The 19,552-nt window shown below is 47.9% G+C and overlaps 1 protein-coding gene across 5 annotated transcripts in view; it reads right to left on the bottom strand.

The window, feature by feature from the left end:
* Positions 1–19,552, bottom strand: part of LOC105488312 (multiple EGF like domains 11) — a 388,835-nt gene that overhangs the window by 186,898 nt on the left and 182,385 nt on the right. For all 5 annotated transcript variants that reach the window (XM_071101179.1, XM_071101176.1, XM_071101178.1 and 2 more), the window contains one exon: positions 18,298–18,390. In XM_071101179.1, the coding sequence (XP_070957280.1) occupies positions 18,298–18,390 (93 nt within the window). The remainder of the gene's footprint in view (positions 1–18,297; positions 18,391–19,552) is intronic.

The following is a 19,552-nucleotide window of genomic DNA, read 5'->3' as shown; positions in this document are numbered from 1 at the left end:
CCCGCCATATGTTCTTCAGTAGCCTCCAGTCAGGGATGGAGGAAGTAGAGCATTGCCCAACTGCCCAGAGGGACTGGCTGGGGCTCAAAGGACAGATCAAAGCCTTCAGCATCCCCTCTCTTCCCATACCTAGGCCCAGAGCTGGTCACATGCTATTAGGAGAAGAAAGAGTTAAAGGGTTGCCCACCAGGAAACACTGCAGAATGAGTAGATGAAAAATAAGCCTTTAGGGGCTCCCCATGCCCACAGAATAACGCCAGAGCCCCTTGGGCTGTTGGTGTGAGAGCACTATGCCATCTGCCCTGGCCCACCAGTCCAGCCTGGCTCTCACTCCTCTGGGTGCCTCCGCTTCAACCACACTGACCTGCTCAGCACTGGCACCTTTGCTATGTGGGTGGGCCTGCCTGGAGCACCCTCTCTTTCCGTATCTGATGACTAAAACCTCACATCTCATCCTTCTTTGAGCTCTGCTTCTACCATGTTTTTTTTTTTTTTGAGACGGAGTCTCGCTCTGCCGCCCAGGCTAGAGTGCAGTGGCCGGATCTCAGCTCACTGCAAGCTCCGCCTCCTGGGTTCACACCATTCTCCTGCCTCAGCCTCCCGAGTAGTTGGGACTACAGGCGCCCGCCACCGCGCCCGGCTAGTTTTTTGTATTTTTTAGTAGAGACGGGGTTTCACCGTGTTAGCCAGGATGGTCTCGATCTCCTGACCTCGTGATCCGCCCGTCTCGGCCTCCCAAAGTGCTGGGATTACAGGCTTGAGCCACCGCGCCCGGCCTCTACCATGTTTTTAGCATCATTCCCATCTCTCCACTGGATATGATCTCTGCTTCCTCTGAAGGACCAGTTTGACTCCTGGCCTCATATTGCAATTCTTGGGGCATGTGTCTGGCCCCCTACTCCCCATAGGTGGGAAGCATTGGAAGATCATGTGATATGGCTTTGAATTCTCTCAAGCATCCAACCCAGAGCCCCATAATCTTCCCTAGTCCCACCTCCACCTCCAGAAGGAACAAAAGACGTGATAAAACAGGAGAACAAGTCCACCAGATTCCATGTAACGCTGTGCTTAGTGCCTTCCATGTGCCAGGCAGCATGAGGGGCTCCAGGTCACAGAGACAAGAAAGACGTGGGCCCTGTATGAAGAGGTCTCGGGCATAGGGGTGAGAGGGAGGCAAACACAGTTAAACCATAACCACCCAGGGTGGCAAGGACCGCATGGCCGTGTGCAGAGTTGAGGCCCCTGGGAATCAGGGAAGCTTCACACCAGGGGGGCATCTGTGCCGGGCTTTGACAGCAGAAGAGCAATGGGTCAGTGGGTGAAAGAGGGCAAGGGTGGGAACGATGGGAGGGAGATGAGGTTGAAAGCCAGGCAGGTGCCAGATCCAGAGGGGCCAGGAAGCCCTGGCCAAGGAGATGAGCACTTCCCAGCAGGCGACAGGGAGCAGGGACATGGGTGTGGCCCAGTTGGCATTTCAGCAGCCTGCCCACCTCCCAAGTGTGGGAGGGGTTGGGAAGGGAAGGCAGTGGCGTCAACCCGAGTTTCAAGGGTGGTCTCCAGGGACAGACTGCCTGAGTTCAAATCCTGCTCCTGCTGCTTATGAGTACCCTTGGGTCAAGTACTGAACCTCTCAGAGCCCATTCCCTCCTCTGAAAGATGGGGATGAGAGTAATGAACTACTTTCTCTAGGACAATGTGTAGAGGAAGCACTGGATGAGTTAGGAGAGAAGCCTAAGCAAGAGCAAAGCCCAGCTTCCTTCCCTGTCAGCCTCAGTGCCACCTCCTGCACAGCCCTGCATCGTGGCGGAAACACGCCCCAGTGGAGAGCTCACACTTGCAGCGGCCAAGTGACCTTGGAGGGTGACTAGACTTCCTGGGCCTCGGCTCCCTAACCCCACCTTATGGGGCTGCGTCAGGATGAAAGGAGGTCTGCAGGGGCCCGCAAGAGGGCCAGGGTGGGCCAGGGCTGACTGGTGCTGACCTTCTTGGGGGCAGGGCTCCCCCATCACCAGGCCCCTCTCTGGCCGGGATGAGATGTACCTTCTCCCTCTCCTTCCCCTCAGAGTTCTAGGCACATCCTGCAGGCTGCTGGGAGCAGGTGAGCGCAGTTCGTGAGTCCGCTCCTGGAGACCCTGCCCGGGGGCTGCCGCTGGAAGTGCAGGTCCTTTCCATGCCTGTGTGGGGCTAGGGAGGGGTATCTACCCGGTTGCCAGCACACGCAACAATGCCAGTTGGGCTCCTGCCACTCTATTCTGCTTTTGTCACATTCAAGGTGGGATCTCCACAGCTCCCCTCTTGCCTGTTCTCGAGACTCCCTGTGTGTCATTTATTTATTAATCTTGTTCTCAGGGAGCAGATGGCCGGAACCGAGTTAGGCAGAATGTACCTCCCTCCCCACCTCCAACACCCCCGAGTACGCAGTTCCCTCACAGACCCCAGGCTACCCTGTTTCTGGCTTTCTCAAGTCCAAAAATTCAGGAGGAGCCACACATGCCAGGGCTCTGCCTCACCCCTGCCTCCTGCTCACATGTGACTGGTCCAGACTGGCCCCAAATCTTCCCTGGTCTGAGGGGCAGTGGGCAGCCGGGAAGAGGTGAAACTCTGGGAGCTGCCCTTTCTCAAAGATGGGGAGAGCAGTGGCCCCACACTGCCCCCTGCCCTATGGCCTGCCTGCCTTCCTGCTTGTGAAGGGCAGGGGCTGGGGACAGAGCTGGGCCTGGGATCTTTTTGGGGGGACAGATGAGGATTCTCAGAAGGTCTCCCCTCCTTTTCTGGTGGGCATCTGTTGTGCTGAACCCCTATCAACTCCAGTGGGGATGGCACCAGGTTCAAGAGGCCACAGAAGAGACCCAGAAACAGCCAATGAGACACGGGGTTTTACTGGGGGCTTACATGCAGAGGAGAGCCCAGTGGCGGGCTGGGCAGAAGAACCGCAACTGCTTGTAAAAGGCATGCAGTTGCTATAATGTTTCCACTTAGCACCCTAACAACCTCCACCTGGGACCTTCATTCACCCCCCCAAACCCCCCGCCCTCCCCACTCCCCACCAAAACTCAGGGTTCAATCCCCTGTACAGCCAATGTTCCACCAGACAGGCTGAAGGCTCAGATATTCCTCATAGACAAGGAACGAATCTCCAGGTTGGCCACTCTCAGATTCCCTAGCTCAGAACACACATTCAGGTGTGTCTGCCATACAGGGTCATTCTTGGGGTGCACTTAGGTGATTGCTATCAGGTGCATTTACCCAGCAGCAGCATCACAGGAATATGAGTGGGTAGAGGGTAGAGATGGGGTGAGAGGACCAGCTGCCTGTGGGCCGGTGTTCTGGGGTCTCCATGGGCTGCCCCTACCTAGCCCAATCCTCATCCTGACAAAGGTCTGGGCTCCCACGAGGGCAGCGTTCCCCAGCGCCTGCTTCTTCTCCTTTCCCATTTCTCCTGGGAGGCACTGTGAAAGAAACGGAGCCTGGGAGAGAGGAGACTCACCTCTCTTCTGGTTTCCAGAGTGTCACCAAGACTGGAACATCTCAAAGAGAAGGAGGCAGAGGCTGGGGGATGTGACAGCCAAGGGTGGAGAGATGGACATCAAGGCCAGCAGACCCAGGTTCTTGCTGTTCCTCCCCTGCGGCCTGCAGCCCCCCAGGACTCAGGGGCTGGGCGGTCTCTTACCTGTCTCATGGTCTCTTTCAGGCTCGAGCACAGGCTCCTCACAACTGAGTCTGTCCTCACACTTCTGACCCCATGGCCTCAAACAGACCCAGCCCTGACAGTCACCAGATGTGGGACCGCAGGCCATCATGTAACCTCTCTGTGCCTCAGATTCTCTTTCTAAAAGGGGGACTGCAGCACACACCTGGCTCCTGCCTTCCACCACCCTCCCATGACGGCTTTCCCAAGCCATCCAGGTCCCCCTCCCATAAAAGCAGAGCCTTTCCTCTCCAGCCTCCTCCTCCTCCCTCCTGTCTGTGCTGGTGGTTTTGGAAGATGGAGGCTATGCTCTCCTCATCTCCAAACCCCCAATTCAGTCCTGAACCCTGGGTTCACCACATCTGGTGACTGTCAGGGCTGGGTCTGTCTGAGGCCGTGGGGTAAGAAGTGTGAGGACAGACTCAATTGTGAGGAGCCTGTGCTCCAGCCTGAAAGAGACCATGAGACAGGTAAGAGACCACCCAGCCCCTGAGTCCTGGGGGGCTGCAGGCCACAGCGGAGGGCAGTGTTGCCCTTTGAGAAGTGCTCAGTAAATGTGCACCAAGGGGAAGTCAAGGATGTAGAATACTGAGTCAATGAGGCCGGTGGTCCTGGCTATTGAATTTCTTTTTGTTCAAAATTAGAATTCCAGGGTGAATAGCAGCTCCTCTTACTCATAAACCTTGAAAAAGCATTTTCTGCTGAGTACACAGCTCCCTTCTGTCCTTGTCACGGTGACTGCGACCCAGTGTGCAGGGCTGACACAGAGCCCACCATCCCGGGGAGGCCCACAGGCACACCAGATGCCAGCAGAAGGCGACCCAGGTGGGTCTGCGAGGGGCCGCGGGCTGAGCAGAGCTGCACGCGAGGAACAGTGAGTGTAATTGCTTTATGGTGATTCATCTGAAGTTGCTTTAACCTTGACAGCCGGCTCGATGCAGTGAAAAAACAACTCGAGAGAGAACTGCAGCCTCCCAGCTGGCACAGCGCCCTCTGCACACCCACTGCACACATGAGCCATACCTGGACAGCATAGGGCTCAGCAGGAGCTCCCACCTGGAGGGGGTGAGGATGTGACCACAAGGCTGCCCCATCCTCCTCATGCCCCACCTCCCTACCTCCCCATCCTCTCCAGGTCTGGGAATGAAGAGAGAATCAGGGTGGCCATGAGAGGGGCAGCAGGGAGGGGAGATGTCCTCCACCAGGGGACAGCGGGGAAGTCACCAGGGCCTTGGATTAGGTGAGCCAGTCCTGGACTTTGACTCTTTAGAAATAAAACATCATGAGCTGTCACAGTGGAAATAGCCATGCTCACCTTCCCACTTTCTTTTTTCTTTTTTCTTTTTTTAGGTGGAGTCTCACCTGTCACCCAGGCTGGAGAGCAGTGGCACGATCTCGGCTCACTGCAAGCTCTGCCTCCTGGGTTCAAGCGATTCTCTTGCCTTAGGCTCCCAAGTAGCTGGGACTACAGGCACCTGCCACCATGCCCAGCTAATTTCTGTATTTTTAGTAGAAATGGGGTTTCACCATGTTGGCCAGGCTGGTCTCGAACTCCTGACCTCAAGTGATCCACCTGCCTCAGCCTCCCAAAGCGCTGGGATTACAGGTGTGAGCCACCATGCCCGGCCCTTCCTACTTTAAAGATGAGAAAACTGAGGCCCACAGAGAGGAAAGGACCAGGGTCCCCCAGGGCAGAGCTGGAACAAAACCAGCTTTCCTGTATGTTAAGTCACAGGACTTCTGCTATGAACTGAATGTTCAAGTCCCCCCTAAATTCATGTCAAAACCCTAATCCCCAGTGTAGTGCTGTGTGGAGGTGGAACCTGTGTAGAGTCTGTGGGAGATAAGCAGTCCCCTTAGAGGGCACTGATCTAAAGAAGAGACATGAGGGACATGACCCCCTTCTCCACTCTGGAAGACACCGTGAGAAGGCAGGCCCTCACCAGAAACAGAGTCAGCCAGAACCTTGGTCTCGGACTTCCGAGCCTCCAGAACTGTGAGAAACACATTTCCGTGGAAGCCACCCAGTCTACGTGATTCTTGTTACAGCAGCCTGAACTAACTAAGGCAACTCCCACCGCTTCAGGGGCAGCATGGAGCTAAGGAAGAACACACGTTCTGGGTTCTGATCCCAGATCTGCTGCTTTATACCTGGGTGAATATCAGAAGTGACTCCACCTGCCCGAGCTTTGATTTCTTTGTTTGTGGAATAGAATAACACATATGTCCTCCCCAGACTGCTGGGCAGATGAAATGAGACAGTTGGCCAGGCGTGGTGGGTCACGCCTGTAATCCCAACACTTGGGAGGCTAAGGGGCGGGGGAGGGGGACGTGGATCACCCAAGGTGAGGAGTTCGAGACCAGCCTGGCCAACATGGTAAAACCCCATCTCTACTAAAAATATATATATATGTGTGTGTGTGTGTGTGTGTGTGTGTGTATGTGTGTGTGTGTGTGTGTATAAATTAGCCAGGTGTGGTGGTGCGTACCTATAATCCCAGCTACTGGGGAGGCTGAGGAAGGAGAATTGCTTGAACCCAGGAGGCAGAGGTTGTAGTGAGCCAAGATCACGCCGCTGTATTCTGTATTCCAGCAAGACAGAGCAAGACTCTGTCTCAAAAAAAAAAAAAAAAAAGGCGGGGGGTGGGGAGGGACTATTTATGTGAAGCATTTGCACACAGCGGAAGCACAAATCGCCGTCACCTTCCTCCTCCAAATTGTGACCCCTCATCATGTTTCTTTCTTCCCGCCTCCCTCCCCCTCTCACATTCATTCTCCTTACTCCCTTGCTGGGAGGAGCCCTAAAGTTTTGGCAGTGGCCCTTCCCAGCTGACCCACGTGGTGGGCCACACACACCCCCATCTGGCCCTGCCCATCTCCTTTTGGGACCCCTCACCTGTCCCAGGCCAGAAGCAGGGACCCAGGCCCACATCTTATACCTTTGCTTTGCCCCCTGTGTCCTGGGCTATCAGGCTGTGGTGTTGCCATTTTCACGAGAGTGCGTCCAGGGGCCCCTGAGACAGAGACACTTCCTGATGTACTTTCCAAATCAGGCAATTGGCAGGGTTGACATCTCTGGAAATCCCCAATCCCAGTGCCTGGTCTGATCTGTAGTCATGGGTTTTGGGGCTATACCACCAGGCCTCCCCAGAAGCTTCCCATTTAAGGTATGAAGGTCGAGATCATCTTTTTGGTTTTTCAATAAATGCCAATAGTACATTTCATTCTATTATAAACTTGTATTTGTTTTACCATAAGGAAATGTTTAAACTATCAGGTAACTAATGTGCCATTACATGGTAAAAAATTTAAACTTTGTAGCTTCAAGAGTCTGTAGCAAAAGTCTTTTCAATAAATAGTATTGGGGAAACTGGATATGCACATGCAAAAAAATGAAATTGAACCTTTATACAAAAATTCACTCAAAATAGATCAAAGACCTACATGTAGGAGCACACCTATAAAACTCAGAAGAAACCACAGGGGGAAAGCGTCATGACATTGAATTTGGCAATGATTTCTTGCATATTACATTAAAAGCATAGGCAACAAAAGAAAAAATAGTTAAATTGGACTTCATCAAAATTAAAAAAAAAACTTTTATATATCAAAAGACATGATCAATTGGCTGAGGTAGGAGCATTGCTTGAGGCCAGGAGTTTGAGAACAGTCTGGGCAACATAGTGAGATCCTGTATCTAAGAAACAAATTTAAAAAATTAGCCCGGCATGGTGACACACGCCTGTAGTCCCAGCTACTCAGGAGCCTGAAGCCAGAGGATTGCTTGAGCCTGGGAGATCAAGGCTGAAGTGAGCTATGATTGTGCCACTGCACTCCAGCCTGGGTGACAAAGTGAGCTGTTGTCTCTAAAAAATAAAAATAATGTTTAGAAAGGACACTATCAACACAGTGAAAAGGGAACTCAGAGAATGGGAGAAAATATCTGCAAATCACGTATGGTTGCGTGTTGCTTAACCATAGGGATGTGTTCTGAGAAATGCATTGGTGGGTGACTTTGTTGTTGCGCAAACATCATAGAGTGTACTTGCACAAACCTAGATGGTACAGCCTACTTCACACCTAGGCTACACCATCTAGTTTGACTATCATCGTATATGCGGTCAGTCACCTACCCAAACATCATTATGTGGTGCGTGACTGTATCTAATAAGCGGTTAATATACAGAATATATAAAGAACTCCTATAACTCAACACAAAACAATCTGATTAAAAAATGGGCAAAGGGTTAGGGGATCATGGCAGCTGGGAGGCAGGACTAGATTGCAGCCCCGGACAATGCGGCGGCTTACATTGTGAATTTTAGCTCCAGATCAACTGCAAGAACAAACCAGCAATCCCGAGAGGAACCACAGACCCTCCAAAGGAAGCAGACTGCTCCTGCAGGACCCGGGAGACACCCCAAATACTGTGAGGGCCCCAACTGTGGAAGTGGGAAAGGGAGATCCTCCTCTCCTGAACACACACCCCCACTGGAGAGGCGAAGTCTGTTTGTGGGGCAAGTTTCTGACTTTGCCAGGAGCTGAGTTAAGTTAGAAAGCTGAGTAAAACACAGGGGTAGAGGAAACAGCAGAAAGGCTTGGGAGTCCCCAAGCAGCCCATTCCTGCCTGGCACCCCAGGGATCCATCAGGAGTGTGGACAGAGGAGCAGGGGGTAAAACTCCACAGAGAGAAGGAATTCTCTAGTGGAAGTTTGTAACAACTTGAATGGGGCGAGAAGCCTCCTGGCCATAACTTGGGGGAGGGCGCAAATCGAATCGGGGTGTGCAGACCTCACAGGCGGGGAAGAACTAAAGCCCATTTCTTTAGCAGCTGGGAGGCAGATAGCCTTGGGCAAGTTTTCAAGCCTGTCTTGCCCTACACTTGGAAACAGACTCTGGGCTGTTGCGGAAAGGTGGGGGGTGGCGGGGTCGGGGTGCAGCACCATGGGAGTGAGGCTGGTCCTTTGATTTGCATGGGAGCTGGGTGAGGCCTGTGGCTACTGGCTTTCCCCCACTTCCCTGACAACCTGCATGACTCAGCAGAGGGCAGCCATAATCCTCCTAGGTACACAACTCCATTAACCTGGGAAACTCACCTCCATCCCCCACAGCAGCTGCAGGGAGACCCACCCAAGGAAAGTCTGAGCTCAGACACACCTAAGCCCACCCCCACCTGATGGTCCTTCCCTATCCATCCTAGTAGCAGAAGACAAAGGACATATAATTTTGCGGGTTCTACAGCCCTACCCACCGCCAGTCCCTCTCCACACTACTATAGCTGATGCTTTCTGGAAAGCGCCACCTCCTGGTAAGAGGCCAACCAGCACAAAAATAGAGCATTAAACCACAAAAGTTAAGGACCCTCACGGAATCCACTGCATCCCCTCCCCCCGCCACCTCCACTGGAACAGGCACTGGTATCCACGGCTGAGAGACCACAGACAGTTTACATCACAGGACTCTATGCAGACAACCCCCAGTACCAACCCGGAGCTGGGTAGACTTACCAAGTGGCCAGACCCAGATGAGAGACAACAGTCACTGCTGTTTGGCTCACAGGAAGCCACATCCATAGGAAAAGTGGGGGAGTACTACATCAAGGGAATACCCCGTGGGACAAAAGAATCTGAACAACAGCCTTCAGCCCTAGACCTTCCCTCTGACAGAGCTTACCCAAATGAGAAAGAACCAGAAAACCAACCCTGGTAATATGATAAAACAAGGTTCTTCACCCCCCAGAAAATCACACTAGTTTGCCAGCAATGGATCCAAACCAAGGAGAAATCCCTGATTTACCTGAAAAAGAATTCAGGGGGTTATTAAGCTAATCAAGGAGGGACCAGAGAAAGGTGAAGCCCAATGCAAGGAAATCGAAAAAATGATACAAGAAGTGAAGGGAGAAATAGTTAAGGAAATAAGTAACTTAAAACACAATAAAAACTTCAGGAAACTTTGAACACGCTTTTAGAAAGGCAAAATGCTCTGGAAAGTCTCAGCAGAATCGGACAAGTAGAAGAAAGAAATTCAGAGCTCAAAGATGAAGTCTTTGAATTAACCCAATCCAACAAAGACAAAGAAAAAAAAAAAAAGAAAGAAAATATGAACAAAGCCTCCAAGAAGTCTGGGATTATGTTAAATGACCAAATCTAAGAATAATCAGTGTTCCCAAGGAAGAAGATAATTCTAAAAGCCTGGAAAATATATTTGGGGGAATAATCAACAAAAACTTCCCCGGCCTTGTGAGAGACCTAGACATCCAAATACAAGAAGCACAAAGAACACCTGGAAAATTCATCGCAAAAAGACCTTCACCTGGCCACATTGTCATCAGATTATCCAAAGTTAAGACAAAGGAAAGAATCTTAAGAGCTGTGAGAGACAAGCACCAGGTAACCTATGAAGGAAAACCTATCAGGTTAACAGCAGATTTCTCAGCAGAAACCCTACAAGCTAGAAGGGATTGGGGACCCATCTTCAGCTTCCTCAGACAAAACAATCATCAGCCAAGAATTTTGTATCCAGCAAAACTAAGCATCATATATGAAGGAAAGATACGGTTGTTTTCAGACAAACAAATGCTGAGAGAATTCGCCATTACCAAGCCACCACTACAAGAACTGCTAAAAGGAGCTTTAAATCTTAAAACAAATCCTGGAAACACATCAAAACAGAACCTCTTTAAAGTATAAATCACACAGGACCTATAAAACAAAAATACAAATTAAAAAGTAAAAACAAAAACAAAATCAAAGTACACCGGCAATAAAGAAGAGGATGAATGCAATGGTACCTCACATTTTAATACTAACATTGAATGTAAATGGCCTAAATGCTCCACTTAAAAAATACAGAACTGCAGAATGGATAAGAACTCACCAACCAACTATCTGCTGCCTTCAGGAGACTCATCTGACACATAAGGACTCACATAAACTTAAAGGGGTAGGAAAACGCATTTCATGCAACTGGACACCAAAAGCGAGCAAGGGTAGCTATTCTTATATCAGACAAAACAAACTTTAAAGCAACAGCAGTTAAGAGAGACAGAGATATTATACAATGGTAAAAGGCCTTGTCCAACAGAAAAATATCACAATCCTAAACATATATGCACCTAACACTGGAGCTCCCAAATTTATAAAACAATTACTAATAGACCTAAGAAATGAGATAGACAGCAACACAATAATAGTGGGGGACTTCAATAGTCCACTGACAGCACTAGACAGGTCATCAAGACAGAAAGTCAACCAAAAAAAACCCATGGATTTAAACTATATCCTAGAACAAATGGACTTAACAGGTATATACAGAACATTTCATCCAACAACCACAGAATACACATTCTATTCAACAGTGCATGGAACTTTCTCCAAGATAGACCATATGATAGGCCATAAAACGAGCCTCAATCAATTTAAGAAAATTGAAATTATATCAAGCACTCTCTCAGACCACAGTGGAATAAAATTGGAAATCAACTCCAAAAGGAACCTTCAAAACCACGTAAATACATGAACATTAAATAAACTGCTCCTGAATGAGCATTGGGTCAAAAATGAAATCAAGATGGAAATTTAAAAATTCTTCAAATGACAATAATGACACAACCTATTAAAACCTCTGGGATACAGCAATGGCGGTGCTAAGAGGAAAGTTCATAGCCCTAAACACCTTCATCAAAAAGTCTGAACGAGCACAAATAAATAACCTAAGGTCACACCTCAAGGAACTAGAGAAATAAGATCAAACCAAATCCAAATCCAGCAGAAGAAAGGAAATAGCCAAGATCAGAGCATAACTAAATGAAATTGAAACAACAACAACAATAAAAAATACAAACGATAAATGTAACAAAAAGCTGGTTCTTTGAAAAGATAAATAAAATTGATAGATTATTAGCAAGATTAACCAAGAAAAGAAGAGAGAAAATCCAAATAACCTCACTAAGAAACGCAACAGGAGATATTACAACTGACCCCACTGAAATACAAAAGATCATGGAAGGCTACTATGAACCCACTTTTATGCACATAAACTACAAAACCTAGAAGTGATGGATAAATTCTTGGAAAATTACAACCCTTCCAGCTTAAATCAGGAAGAATTAGATACCCTGAACAGACAAATAACAAGCAGTGAGATTGAAATGGTAATTTAAAAGTTACCAACAAAAAAAAGTCCAGGAGCAGACAGAGTCACAGCAGAATTCTACTAGACATTCAAAGAAGAATTGGTACCAATCCTTTTGACACTATTTCCACAAGATAAAGAAAGAAGGAACCCTTCCTAATTCATTCTAAAGCCAGTATCACCCTAATACCAAAACCAGGAAAGGACATAACCAAATGAGGGGGCCAGGCGCGATGGCTTATGCCTGTAATCCCAGCACTTTGGAAGGCTGTGAGTGGATCACTTCGGGTCAGAAGTTCAAGACCAGCTTGGCCAACATAGCGAAACCCCGTCTCTACTAAAAATACAAAAATTAGCTGGGTTTGGTGGTATGGGCCTGCAATCCCAGCTACTACTCAGAAGGCTGAGGCAGGAGAATCACTTGAATCTGGGAGGCAGAGGTTGCAGTGAACCGAGATTGCACCACTGCACCCCAGCCTGGGCAACAGAGCAAGACTCCATTCTCAAAAAAAAAAAAAAAAAGGCAAAAAAAAAGGGAGGAAATTCCGACACGCGTGATAGCACAGATGAACCTTGAGGACATTATGCTAAGTGAAATCAGTCAGTGGGAAAGGGACAAATACTGTATGATTCCAATTATATGAAGCACAGAGTAGTCAAATTCAGAGAGACAGAAAGCAGACTGTTGGTTGCCAAGGGCCAGGGAAGGGGGCAATCAGAAGTTAGTGTTCAGCGAGGACAGAGTTTCAGTTGGGGAAGCTGAAAAAGTTCTGGAGATGGATGGTGGTGATGTTTGCACAACAATGTGAATGTACTAATGTAACCAAACTGCACATTATAAATATCAAATATAAAATGAGTAATTTTATGTTATGTATCTTTTACCAGGACTTTTTTAAAAAAGAAATTTTAGCAAACAGTTTGAGAAGCACTGACCTCAAGGGTCCCGAGCTAGTTTAGGAGTGTAGGCATATTTCTGAGCTGGTTAACATTCTATTTTAATCTGCAGATAGCTTAAAGCCAAGTCGGCCTGGGGTCCCACACACCATTCAAGATAAGAACATGCTGGACTCGGCGGAAGCTACAGCTGGTGATGGCCCAGCTTGGTTCCGGCTGCCTTCATCACTCAGGCCTGCTCTGTAGTCCTGTCTTGTGCCCAGCGACTGGGGAGTAGGGGAGCAATTCTGCAAGATGGCAGAACAGTGTGTACCAGGCTTTGACTTATCCTGCACTTTGTCCTAAGCGTGTGGATAAGACTGGTTTGGTGGAATACACGATAATGTGGAAAATAGAGGGAAACGGAGGAGGAGGCTTCACCCTCATCTCTACCCCAGGCCTTCTGGAGGGGAGGCACAGGCCCAAAAACAAAATGCCATTCTGTAGCCTGGAACCCAAAATGCAAAGCACCCTGGGATGGGAGGCAGAGAAACGGGACCCAGGAAATACAATAATTAAATCATACAATGAAAGCTTAAATTTCCAAGTTAATTATTGGGCATCATTTATAAAAGTTAACAGGGCATATTTAATTTAGGAATTGGCTCACGTCCTTCTCCGTACAGCTGAAATCTCATAAATGAAATATACTGGATCATTGCCCAGTGCGGAAATAAAAGTTATGAATAATGTTTCTATCTCAATCATTGTCAGTGCTTTAATATTCCTAATTACTTTAAAAAACTAGATATTCAATATAGGAAAACTTTTTTCTTTTTATCTCCACTTGTGAGATTAGTGCAATTTAATAAGAGTCACTCTGTCGTCTTTATTCAGTATAAACTGACATTTCATCCTTTTACTCTTCATTATTATATGGGATGGAGGTTTATGACCAGGCAGGCAGCCACTCCATTTCCCCGTAGTGGTCCATCTAACAGCCCAGAATTATCTGATAGTTGGTGTGTCAGCCCACCAGGCAAATCAGTATCATCTCTCTTCCTTTATGGAGCAGAAAGAAATTAGTCCAGGCCTTTAAAAAAATCAGCTAGGGGGTTATAAGTCAGTAAAAGAATGAGAAGTCCCCACCCCCACCCCAGTACTAGATTTATCCCCTTCACTGCTGTCAAAGTCATAAATCCCTTGGCAGCCACAAAGGGCAGGGCAGGGTAGGGGCAGGCAGTCAGATGATGGATCTTTGTAACCCTCCCTGCCACTTCCAGGAATTTATCCTAAGAAGAAATTGGGACAAGTGGGAAAAGATATATGCATAAGAAGAATCACTGCAGCATTTTTACACAGGGCCACAATCCAGAAATCCCTAAAAAGTCCAAAACATGTTCTAAAAAATTCAGCACCAAAATCCATTTAGAGGCAAAATCTGCATGAAACCGATTTGAGGTTATATATTGTTTTTATGTCACTTGATGTGATCAGTCAGTCACTTCAGAAATATCACTGTTTCACCCAGGGTGCTGCCCAGACCCCATGGGGGCATATGTCACACACAACATACTCACCATATGCTTTCTAAACTCTGAAAAATTATAAATTCTGAAGCCAACAGGCCCCAAGGATCTTGGATAAAGGATGGTGGGCCTATGACAGTAAAGAATCAGAAACAACTTCAATGTCCATCAACAAGGGACTAGTTAAATGCATGTGGTAATCCATAGAATGAAATTCTGTAAGGCCATTAAAAATCTAAGGGAGCACATTTATTGACAAGAAAATGAGTGCATGACGTAAAGTTAAATTTAAACAGCAAGTTATAGACTAGCACACATATTTGATCTAAATAATAAAAGTTATATCCAGATCTAGCTCAATGTGCAAATGTATAGAAGAATGGCAGGAAGGATAAGCACCCAAATGCCAGCAGTGGTTATCTCCGGGGTGGAGAGTTAACCTTTTTTGTCTAACTTTTGCTACAGTTTGATTTTTCTTTTTAACATGAACAGGTATAACTTTAAGAACCAGAGAGAAAAAAAACAAACAAGAACGATGCTTTCAATTAAACAAAACCAAAGCTTCTCTGAAAGGGTGTCACACGACAAACCCCATTCAGTGATCTCCAGAGATCACACTGAAGTGGGACCGAGATACCTGTCTCCACAGATTCGCCCACAAAGACCCTAAGGCACTGTAGAGAGCGCACTGGCAGACAGACCCCAATAGCATGTAGCAAGCCGGCGCAAATTACTTAGGGGAAGCTGGTATCAATTTGTGTCCCATGGCTGACTCCTCTATCTCCACAATATCTCAGGGCCACATCTTTTAAGCAGAGCTCACATTTCCCTGTGAACAACCATGTTTTCTCATGACAGATCAATTTCAACACTGGGCTATATTAACAGAGGTTGAACATCCAGAAGGAGGGAGCATATAATAATTAAGAGTTCAGGTTCAGGACATAGGTTTCTGTTTGGGTGATAGTCCCAGACTTACCATTGACTAGCTGTGTGTCTGCTGGAAGTTCTTTAACCTCTGTCTGCTTCAACTTGCTCCTTTGTAAAACGGGGCTAAATAACAATTCCCATACTATAAGTTCGTTGTGAAAATTAAACAAGTAGATAAGTAAATAAAGCACTCAGTGCATAGTAAAATTCAATACATAGTAGCTATCTCCACTCTCATTTTTCCATACTGGTCACACCAAGCTTGCAGTTGTGTGGTCAGATCTAGGAGAAAACATTTAAGAGGAATAAAGGCCACAGCCAGTGGAGAGAAACCAGATGGGAAAGGTAGTCCAGACGACATCATGTGAGAAACAAGGGAGCTTGGAGAAGAAACACTTGGGGAGGAAAATGATCACTATCTTCTAATACCTGAAGGGTTGACTCATTAGAAAGTGTCTGGTTTCTTCTGTGCAGCCTCAATGGCTATTATCAACTGTGCTGAGATGACCGTTTCTATAGACACAGACTGTGTTCTTGTCCAATAAGCTTCTTGGAAGAAATTCCAGGTACAAGGAGCATCATGGTCATCCACCACCCTGCCCTGGACTTTATTATGAGCAAGAACAAACCAGTAGAAGCTAAAAGGTAGGTTTCCACTGCAGAGAAGGGAAAACTTTCCAACAGTGAGAATGGGCTTCCATAAGAGGTAGTGAGCTCCTTGTCAGTGGAAGTATTCAAGCAGAGGTTGGAAAGCTCTTAGCAGAGCATCTACCCATTCAATGCTCTGAATGACACTGAAGGTGAGAATCTATGAATTGCTTTAATTCAATGCTGCTGTCCCTCAAACAGGGTTGGAACCTCTTTTAGAACTTCCCATGGGTTCAATAGCACATGCCTTTGAGTCGATTCAAAGCTCAATGACCCATGGCTCTTCAACCCATGAGGGTGCATTTAATTGAGAGGAAAGAGCTTTTGGGTTGCTTAGCACCAAGTCTGGTGACTGAATTGGGGGTGCGGGGGCGTTAAATCAGACAGTCTAGTTCTGTGCTGTAAATAACAGGTCTGTTTCCCGGCTTGCTTGGTAAATTCACTCTGGGGGCAAATCATACTCTAAACTGCCTAGTCCTGTTCATCAAATGCCACCTTTGTTCCAGCTCTTTCATTAGGCCAGAACCCTGAAAAGATACAGACCTTGTCTAAAAGACCCTCCAGGGCTCTCCCCATGGCCCAGCACAGTCCCGAGCATAGAGCGAGCACTAAACACAGTTACATTCATCGGTGGTTTCTATACACTCAGGGCCCCAGGGGATTTCAATCTCTAATAGGCTGCCCTCAGCATATAATCCAGCAGTAGCAGGCAGACCCATCCCAGCAGGCCTGACCTAATCCAAGTCAGATACTCCTTCCTCAAAGATTCCTTGTAAGCCAAGTTACTCAAAACAAAACACAGATAAGGGCGGGAAAGCCCAGACATTTTACCCAATGTGTTTTGCAGTTCAAGTTGACAGAAAGACTGGTTGGACATCTTCCTTTATTTAGCTCATCTGTGCCTCAGTTTACCTTTCATTGTCTGGCCCTGTTTCCCAGTCATGGCTCACTCAAAGCAGTAGAACAAGTGGAAGAAGGAGGCCACTGTGGTCACCGGAGGTCCCAACACATTGGGGGGTTTCTTGGATACCGCAAGCAGACCATGGACTCCCTGAGCCAAGAGAATCACCCAGACTCAAAACAAAACCACATACTGCCTTTGGCCAGAATGTTCTCATGCACTGCATAGACAGAGAGGCTCCAGTCGAGTCCTTTGGGAAAACAAAGAAACAAAAAAACATAACTAGATGTTTCCACCACAGCGGAGAGAATAGAAAAGGGCAGTAACACCACACTGGGCCCACATGGACCCAACATTCTCCTCTCCGAGTTTTCAAGACTATGGTGGTCAGATATAGAGCGAGCACTAAACACAGTTACATTCATCAGCAGTTTCTATACACTCAGGGCCCCAGGGGACCCAGGCTGTATTTCAACCTCCAATAGGCTGCCCTCAACATTATAATCCAGCAGTAGCAGGCAGACCCATCCCAGCAGGACTGACCTAATCCAAGTCAGATACTCCTTCCTCAAAGATTTCTTGTAAGCCAAGTTACACAAAACAAAACACAGATGGGGAACATGGAGGTGGCTCCCCAAGATGGACAAATAATAGGGCTTAGATCCCTAGTGGAACCACTGGCTATCTTATCTAATCAGGTCACCATAAAAACACTCTACTCCAACTCAAAGCAGGAAGAAATTTGGGCTTCAGCCTTAGTCAAGGCCTCTTTGAAAACCAAATAAGACCAAGATATTAACCAACCCTTGACTGCATAATGTGCCAATGGATAGGTGGTCATCCGCAAATATTTGGGGGCAATAAACCAGAGGGGAAGGAGGATTCATTTTCATCTGTGTTCTTGGCAGAGAATTCCCTGAACAGCTGCCAGGTAAGCCGCACCCTCTTGGTGGCCAGCCCCACAGTAGAGACAATGCACCACGCCACTGTGGGTTACTGGGCCAGGCCCCAGAGCATCCACATCACCCCAAGCTCAGTAGGAAGGCTTCCCTGGAGAAGGTGAACCATCCGCCCACAAAAACGTAGGAACACAAGGACCTACCCCTACGAGTGTCCTGTTCTAATTTTGGGGACACGGAGACATCCCAAATGTCCACCAGTCTCATAAATCAATTCCCCTGAGCCTCTGTGGGCACCCACAAAACCGAGTTTTTGGAGCAGTGAACCTGGGGACCAGGGCTAGACAACGGCGACCTCCTCAGTGTGTACTCCTGGGCACTGTGTCAATTTCACATCAACCATCAAAGACCATATCTAGAGGTGTTCCTTCAAAAGTCAGAGTTGTCCGGATGACCCCACAATTCCATAAACATACAACACACAATGCCCCCACAGACCCCTACAAATCATCTCTCAAGTGCCACCAGGTTTTAACTGCAGGTACACCTCCTCCCTGATGTTCAGACGGCCTCAGGCAGCCCATCCCAAGTCGCCCCAGCACAACACAAAAATGTAGCATGCACACACCACAACCCACTCCCCCTACCAAGTCAGAGCCAGGGGTCCTCCTGACCCCCAAACCCCAGACTCACCGCTGGAGCAGTCGGGCCCTCCCCAGCCAGGCTCGCAGTGGCAGGTGTCCGGGGAAACGCAGCGGCCGTGCACACACTCCTCCGTACACAGGGCTGAGGGGACATGAGGAGAGAGAGGAAGAATCAGAACAACAGTGAAAACCAACCATCTGGTCAAGGAGCATAATCCATTTTGTCACAACTCCCTGGTGCCCAGGGATGCTCACAACGCATCACTGGCTTGGGGGAAAATCAAGCTACACCTGACCTGAGTCATTTAATTAACTCCAGAACGGATCCTACAAGAGTACATTTCATCCCCAGCCTCATTTCCTAAAATGAAACCCAAGCTGGAGAAGCGGTAACATCGTTGACTTTTCGAGAACATTTCCTCCAACGTTTAACAACAGGGACCTCCACAAACCTGGGCTCCTATATCCACACCCCTGCTCTCTTTGTCCATCTGCTTAGGAAATAACCTGTCCCTTGCATCTTCTGCTTTCCCCAGTTTCCTTCTACAAAGGCCCCAAAATGTATCAGCCTGCCTGAAAAGAAGGTCCCTTCTCACTTTTCCCCCCACCTTTCTGCCCTCCTCCCCAAATGTCCCTATTTTGGGGCGCTCAAATGTCAGCAAATCTGCAAAGTACACACATGCAGAGGAAAAAAGCAACAGCTAATTATAAGAAAGTAATTAAGAGAGACATCCACGATGATGATAATTGTAATTAGAAAGTGCCTGGAAATTTCTTATCACGCAGTTGAATGCTGCAGCCTCCTGAGGTGGGAGGTTACAGCGGCAGGCACTTTCCCTCAACCACTCTGGTGCTGAGGCTGATTGACAGCAGTTTGAGGAAGGGAAATTATTTTTCTCTTTCTTTGACAGAATCCACATTTCCTCAAGGTCATCTTTTGCTCCTGAAAGATCTGCCCCACCATCTAAGCCATCAGTGAAGGATTACAGAAAGCCCCCAGGTGCCACCTCCACCAAGTCTGAAGGCTCAGGGAATCAGCACTTACCATCAACCCTGTCAATTTCTTAGACCGGATCGAGATGTGTGTGTGGTGTTGTTTTTTTCCTGAAAGCAAGGGACTTCTCTCTGCCCAGTACTGGCCTGGGCTAGAGGAGCAGATGGCCCCCTTTCGTGGCCTCCCACCCACTGCCTGGCCTAAATGCCCACTGGGAAGATGCTGTTGGGTTAAACAACAAGGCTCATTTAATGACTGGTGTGGTCCTCTGGCCCCTCCTAAGCACAGAAACTGACCCCAAAGCTGCTGC

This window comes from Macaca nemestrina, chromosome 7 (genome assembly GCF_043159975.1).
Source record: "Macaca nemestrina isolate mMacNem1 chromosome 7, mMacNem.hap1, whole genome shotgun sequence".
Classification (NCBI taxonomy): Eukaryota; Metazoa; Chordata; class Mammalia; order Primates; family Cercopithecidae; genus Macaca; species Macaca nemestrina.
The sequence above is the reverse complement of the archived record's forward strand: the minus strand, read 5'-3'. Positions and strand labels throughout refer to the sequence as shown.